The sequence below is a fragment of the Capsicum annuum genome, chromosome 10 (assembly GCF_002878395.1).
Source record: "Capsicum annuum cultivar UCD-10X-F1 chromosome 10, UCD10Xv1.1, whole genome shotgun sequence".
Lineage (NCBI taxonomy): Eukaryota > Viridiplantae > Streptophyta > Magnoliopsida > Solanales > Solanaceae > Capsicum > Capsicum annuum.
In genome coordinates this window covers 72081172-72088634 of record NC_061120.1, presented here as the reverse complement: position 1 = coordinate 72088634, position 7463 = coordinate 72081172, and the positions used below count along the sequence as shown (strand labels likewise).

Sequence of the window (7463 nt, the reverse complement as noted above, 5' to 3'; positions counted from 1 at the left end):
CCCCCCCCCCCCCCCCCCCCCCCCCCCCCCCCGCTCCGGCGCCGGCGGGGTACAACAGCCCAACAGCCGAAGCTCTGTCTTCAGCCGCAGCTCCGTCTGCACCCGCCGCCCGGTAGCCAGCAGCCGCAGCACCCAAACGACGACCAGTTCCCTCGGTCTCCAGCAGCCGCAGCTCCATCCCAGCACCGGAACTCCCCGGACGCCGGTCAACGCGGGGCTTGGTTTCCGGCTTGGGCTACAAGCGTAATCCGGTGACTTCTAACCTTTGTTATTTCATTCTTTATTCTGCATTCTTTCATTCTTCGTATTATGCTAGTAGTAGCCCCTGTACCTTGACTTGCGTGGGATTTGTGGATATTGCCTGTTGTCTGTTGTTGCTGTTGCTGTGGTCGTTTCTTGCACTGCTTGGATTGGGTTATCGGCTTGGGAATCTGTGTTTGGGGCTGTGGGTGTTGTGTCCAGTGGTGTTTGCCCCCTAATTGAGTATAGTTATGTTCCTGGAGTATTTCTTTGAATTTGTGTGAGCCTTGTATCTCTTGCTGCTGCTTTGCTACTACCATCGTTTATATCTTTATATTTTCTTATACTTTCGTGTAGTTGTGGCTGTGGGTGGTAATGGGTGGATAGGGTCAGGTCCGAGGGGGTTGGGGCGTGGGGCCGTGGTGGGGGCGGGGGATGAGGAAAGGGCGGGAGTGGGAGGGAGGCCAAGGTTTGGCCGCGGGGGGGGGGAGGGGGGGCAGTGGAGGGCGTGTGGATAGTGACGGTAGGCTGAGGGTTGGGTCTTGGAATATAGGGACCCTTCAGGATAAGTCCATAGAGCTTGTGAAGATTCTTAGGAAGAGGAGGATCAACATTGCGTGTGTTCAAGAGACTAAGTGGGTAGGGTATAAGGCTAGGGATGTGGATGGTTGCAAGCTGTGGTACTCTGGGAGCGAGAGGCGTAGGAATGGAGTTGACATCTTAGTAGATGAAGAGCTTAGAGGGCAGGTAGTAGAGGTGAAGAGGATCAACGATAGATTGATGACTATTAAGTTGGTCTTTCGGGGGTATGTGTAGTGCTTATGCGCCGCAAGTGGGATCGGAGGGGGAGGAGAAGATGCGGTTTTGGGAGGCTTTGGAGGAGGTGGTGAGAGGCGTGCTTAGCTCGGAGAAGATTGTTGTAGCAGGAGATTTCAACGGGCACATCGGGGCGTTACCGGGAGGCTTTGATGATGTGCATGGTGGTTTTGGTTTTGGGGAGAGAAATGAAGAGGGGTCTACCCTATTGGAGTTTGCGAGGTCTTTTGGGCTGGTGGTGGTGAACTCGGGCTTCCCGAAGAAGGACGAGCACCTGATCACCTTTCGAAGCGCGATAGCCAGGACCCAGATTGACTTTTTGTTGCTTAGGAAAGGGGATAGGGCGTTGTGTAAGGACTGTAAGGTCATCCCGAGTGAGAATCTTTTGACCCAGCATAGGCTCTTGGTTATGGATTTGGGTATAAAGAAGAATGGAAAGAGGAGGAGTAAGGAGTGTAGACCTAGAATTAAGTGGGGCGGCCTGACGCCAGTGAATGCGTGGGAGATAGGGGAGAAGTTGGCGGGAATGGGGGTGCGGGAGTGTAGGGGGGACGTGGATAGTATGTGGGATAGGGCGGCTAGGTGCATCAGGGAGAATGCAAGTGAGGTGTTGGGTGTTTCTAGGGGCCGGGCCGGGCACCATCGGGGGGATTAGTGGTGGAATGAGGAGGTGGAGAAGAAAGTGGGGACCAAGAAGGGCGTATGCTAAGTTGGTGGAGAGTAAGGACGAAGAGGAGAAGCGGGTAAACAGGAAAGAGTACAAGCTAGCGAGGAAGGAGGCTAAGTCAGCAGTCACGGCAGCTAAGACGGCCGCTTTTGAGAGCTTGTATGCAGGGTTACAGGGGAAAGGAGGGGAGAAAAAGTTGTTTAGACTCGCTAAGGCTAGGGAGAGGAAGGGTCGTGACCTCGATCAGGTGAGGTGCATTAAGGGGGAGGACAGTAGAGTGTTGGTGGAGGACGGCCACATTAAGAATAGATGGCAGTCGTACTTTCATAGGCTCTTGAATGACGAAGGGGATAGAGCTATTGTGTTAGGGGAACTGGAGCACTCAGAGGAGTGTCGGGATTTTAGCTATTGTAGACGTTTTAAGGTAGAAGAGGTTAGACAGGCTGTTCGCAGGATGCGAAGGGGTAGGGCGACGGGGCCGGATGAGATACCGGTGGAGTTTTGGAGGTTCGTTGGAGAGGCTGGTGTAAGGTGGTTGACTGGATTGTTTAATGAAATCTTCAAGACGGCAAAAATGCCCGAGGCTTGGAGGTGGAGTACCATGATCCCTCTCTATAAGAATAAAGGGGACATCCAGAGTTGCAATAACTATAGGGGGATTAAGTTATTGAGTCACTCTATGAAGATCTGGGAGAGAGTGGTCGAGGTGAGGCTGAGACGGATAGTGTCTATTTCGGAAAACCAGTTTGGATTTATGCCTGGCCACTCGACGACGGAGGCAATTCACCTGGTACGGAGGTTGGTGGAACAGTATAGGGAAAGGAAGAAGGACCTGCACATGGTGTTTATCGACCTGGAGAAGGCTTACGACAAAGTCCCCATGGAGGTGCTTTGGAGATGCTTGGAGGTGAGTGGAGTACCGCTGGCATATATCAGAGCAATTAAGGATATGTATGATGGAGCGAAAACTTAGGTGAGGACGGCGGGAGGAGACTTAGAGCATTTCACTGTCCTGACAGGATTGCATCAGGGATCTACTCTTAGTCCCTTTTTGTTTGCGTTGGTGATGGATGTGTTGACGTGGCGTATTCAAGGGGAGGTGCCGTGGTGTATGCTTTTTGCAGACGATGTAGTTCTGATAGATGAGACTCGAGGGGGTGTGAATGACAAATTAGAGGTGTGGAGGCAAACTCTTGAGTCTAAAGGGTTCAGGGTGAGCAGAAGCAAGACAGAGTATGTGGAATGCAAGTTTAATGACGTGAGGCGGGAGAATGAGGTAGTAGTGAAGCTGGAATCACAGGAGGTATGTAAGAGGGATAGTTTCAAGTATCTCGGGTTCGTGATCCAGAGTAACGGTGAGATTGACGAGGATGTCTCGCACCGTATTGGGGCGGAATGGATGAAGTGGAAGCTCGCGTTGGGGGTGCTGTGTGATAAGAAGGTGCCGCCCAAGCTTAAAGGCAAATTCTACAGGGTGGTAGTCCGTCCGACCATGTTGTATGGAGCGGAGTGTTGGCCAGTTAAGAACTCCCACTTCCAAAAAATGAAGGTGACAGAAATGCGGATGTTGTGCTGGATGTGTGGGCTGACTAGAGGGGATAGAGTTCGGAATGAGACTATCCGGGAGAAGATTGGTGTGACTCCAGTGGAGTGCAAGATGCGGGAAGCCCGATTGAGATGGTTCGGACCTGTGAAGAGGAGAGGCATGGATGCCCCGGTCCGTAGGTGTGAGAGGCTAGCGTTGGATGGTTTTAGGCGGGGTAGGGGTAGGCCGAAGAAGTACTGGGGTGAGGTGATTAGGCGGGACATGGAGCAGTTACAGCTCACCGAGGACATGACCCTAGATAGGAAGGTCTGGAGGACGCGGATTAGGGCAGAGGACTAGGGCCAGTTTGGGTCGCTAGTGTAGGGAATTACTTGGTGGGGTTTTATGCCTGTTATGATTCCGTGTTCCATGTTTTATTACGAATCTGTGTGCTTTTCTCTGTTTTATATTACTTATGGGTGCCGTATTTATGATGTGTAATCTTGTGCTGTGCTTTACTATGTGTTTGCGTGGTATCTCGTGCCTTGAGCCGGGGGTCTATCGGAAACAACCTTTCTACTTCTTGGTATGGACTGCGTACATCTTACCCCCCCAGACCCCACTAGGTGGGAATACACTGGGTTTGTTGTTGTTGTTGTATAATATTGGCTGATGATAAACTTAAATTAGCAATATGATCAGCGTGGACTCATATAACCGATCTCAACTATTTGGAATTGAGCCTCAATAGTTGTTTATGTTGTGATAACATGCTGTTTCACTCATATTTGCAGCGTTAGCCATGTAAAAGTCACGGGTGGTCCTCTCTGCCCTGCATTTGACATAGAAATCCTCGAACCTTTGGGGAAGTTTGCATTGAAGTACAACCCGGAGGTTTTAAGATGGATGTTGCAAAGCTTTTCAGAAGACTCAAATGTGTCTCCAATGTCATCAGAGGAAGAAATGGTTCAACATGTAGGTGTAATGGGGTTTCTGTTACAGGATAACCATGTGGGTGTTGCACCAGTGGTATGGGATGACGATGATGAAGAAATGGATGATCCTGGTCTATTTTAGTAGTATGAATGTGTATGATAATCTCCTGTATTTAGTTCTAAAATTTCCGCCAAGCAACTGTCGACCTTTCTTTTTCAGGGTGTTGCAGTCTTTTAGTATTAGAGCTGCATAAACCCTTCTATATTATAGTGTTTTGCCTTTTGAATTTACTTGTGTAGTTTTTCCCTGATGCTTAAATGCAAACAAGCAATTAATTTAGCCGGAAAAAAGGTGCACATTTGATGTTTGTACATATGTTAAAAGCTTACCCCACCTGGTGCTAGTGAATTAGTTAAGTGATTTAGAAGTGTGAGAATGCTTTACCAATTAATTACATACGTATTTGTTATCTGGGTTGACAAGATGTTTTATCTCGCGGAATTAGTTGATTAGGTACAAGGTGGTTCGAACATTATAATCATCAAAATACAGAAGTTACTGTAATTAATTATATGGTTGGGTGAGACTGATTAGTTTTTCGAGAATGATTAGTTGAGAGAAAAATCTATAGGAAATACTTGCAATTAATTGATTTATACACCGTTTGGATGGTGTTTTTTTATGGTATTATATGGTTACTAAAAAAGTTATACTCCCATCGTCCCAAAATTATGTATTGTCATTTTCTTTTTGGTTCGTCCAAAAAAGAATGTTGTCTTTTCTTTATTCGGTAAATTTTTAAAGACACAATTACAATTTTACCTTTAGTGGTTTCACTTGATTTTAAATTCTATTACTCTTTTTTTAATTTGTTTTTTTAATTAAAAGTGGGTTTACTTGATTTTAAATACTATTACTCTTTTCTTTAAGAAGGGTAACTTTGTAACTTTAACAAAGTTAATACTTATTTCTTAAATATCGTGTCCGATCAAATGGCGACACATAATTTGAGACGGAGGGAGTATTTGTTTTGATTGTTTCTTAAAATGTATGATGTGACATGATATGATTTAATTTTATGGTTTGATAATTATTAAAACTCTCACTTTATGTATCTATCTATTTGGTGGTATTCCATGATTTGCTTTTTTTTTTTTCTTTCAAAATCATGCCCTTATTTAATATTTTATAATCTTATTTTAGAATTCACTCTATATTATTTACTTCGATTCCCGCTCCACCAGCCCCCCCCCCCTCCCTAAACTTTTAAAAAAAATATTTTTTTTTAGAAAATTTTAAAACTTTTTCTTATTCTACCCTTTATTCCGACTCCGGCCCTCCCTCCTACCGAACTCCCCACCCCAATTTTCTTTTGAATTTTTATTTTTTAAAATTTTGATAGTTTTTCTTAACTCACCCTCACCCACCCCTACCCCTACCCCACCACCTACCAGCCCCCTCTTTGTACTAATTTTCTTTATTTTTTAAAATAAGTTTCAAAAAAAAAAATCTTGTCTTCCCCCCTCCCCCCCCTCCCCCCAAAAAAAAATATTTTAAATTTATTTTCTTTTAAAAAATTTTAAACTTTTTTTCTTACCCCACTTCCTACCCTTACCCCGACCCTCTCTCCACAACCCCAACCCTCAAATATTTGTTTTAAAAAAAATTCATAATTTTTCTGTATCCCACCCTCTTATCCTATTCGTTCCCATTATTTTGTGGTAAATATATACAAATACTTTTAGAAAAAAAAAATTATTTGTGAAAACAAGAAAATAAGTAAAAAAACATAATCTGTTTTTCTAGAAAATATTTTTTGTATTCCACACCAAGCACACTCGTAGCAAATAGAAGATACATTCAAGCTTTCTACTCGTCATTGATGGTGACGTCTCAAAAGACCAAAAGAAAATGAAATTTGTTATTATAAACAATGAATCGTATTACATTTACTTTGATCTACTCTTGTATTGATTTTGTTAGAATTTACATGAATTTATCAACTTAATATATTTACATGACATAATTTCTGGCAAATTAGCAAGAAGAAAATTTATTAACAATTATTGGCAAATTTGACATTTATAATAATTAAGAGCATTTTAGTAAACTTATCAGTTACGAGAGAAGAATTGGCATAGATGCCACTTTTAAAACTTATTTTGCCAAATAGTCATTAATTTTCTTTTTCATTTAATTTTTAGGGTTAGGGTCCAAAAAGTGAAAAAAGTGGGGTCCACATGTGGAAAAATGAGCCTTTTCAATATTTTCAAAACTTGAAAAATTAAATAGACTACACCTAACCCCTTCCACTTCTTTCAATATTAAACTAAACCCTTTTTCTCTCTCTTCTCCTCAACTTCTCCTCTTCCGGCGACTCTTAAGAAAAAACTCCCAAACTTCATTTTTGCTTCATCTCCTTCTCTAGCGGTAAAGGGCTCCGTTTCCAAGTTTTGATTCTTTCTAGATTCATTATAGCAATTTTTAATTGCTATTCGTTTTGTAGTGAGCCCTAGTGTAGGAATTATTTTCGAATATGATTGATTAAATGGTGAAAATATGAGATATATATAGTTAATTGGATTGATTTCATAACAATAATTGAGTTTTGATTCCGCAGATTCAATAGAATTTTTCGTTGATCAAGCTGTTGGATTTTGAATTTTCTGTTAAGAAAATTTTCTTATACTACATTGTTGAATGGTGGGATAATTCTTAGTTATTTTGGCTATTTGAATAGAGCACTGAATTGTTTCTGTTTGTAGACTTGTGGTCTATGAATTGATAGTGCCCTAGATTGTGTTAAATTTTTAGGAATATGAATTTCTTTTTAAATATAATTGATTAAATAGTGAAAATATGAAAATTTGATTGCTAATTAGTATGATTATGTAGCAATAGTTGTATTTTGATTCTGCATATTTGACTGAAAATTTTATGTTGATCACGCTATTGAATTTTAAATTTTAAAAAAAAATTGATTCAATTTTGATATTTTTATGTACCGAATTATTTAATGGTGAGATAATTCTTAGTTATTATCTTTTTTATTTGAGTATTGACCTGTTTCTATTAGTAGACTTGTGGTCTATGAATTGACAACGATAGAATTATTTTTAGGTGTAGATTCTGTTAAATAAATGGATAAAGCTAGACTTGGTGTTAAAGAAACTGTTGACACCACGTTTGATGTACTTCTAGCAGTAGAAAAAAAAAAAGAAGTGAGGCAATTGAAAGTGCCTCTTAAAGGAAAAGAACTAAAGCGGATCAGTCAAAATC

At 42.0% G+C, this 7463-nt stretch overlaps 1 protein-coding gene across 2 annotated transcripts in view; it reads left to right on the top strand.

The window, feature by feature from the left end:
* Positions 1–4557, top strand: part of LOC107845557 (F-box protein At4g00755) — a 10142-nt gene extending 5585 nt beyond the window's left edge. For both annotated transcript variants that reach the window (XM_016689948.2, XM_016689949.2), the window contains exon 6: positions 4043–4557. In XM_016689948.2, coding sequence (XP_016545434.1) covers positions 4043–4325 — 283 coding nt within the window. In that variant the 3' untranslated portion in view covers positions 4326–4557. The remainder of the gene's footprint in view (positions 1–4042) is intronic.
* Positions 4558–7463: the final 2906 nt, after the last annotated feature.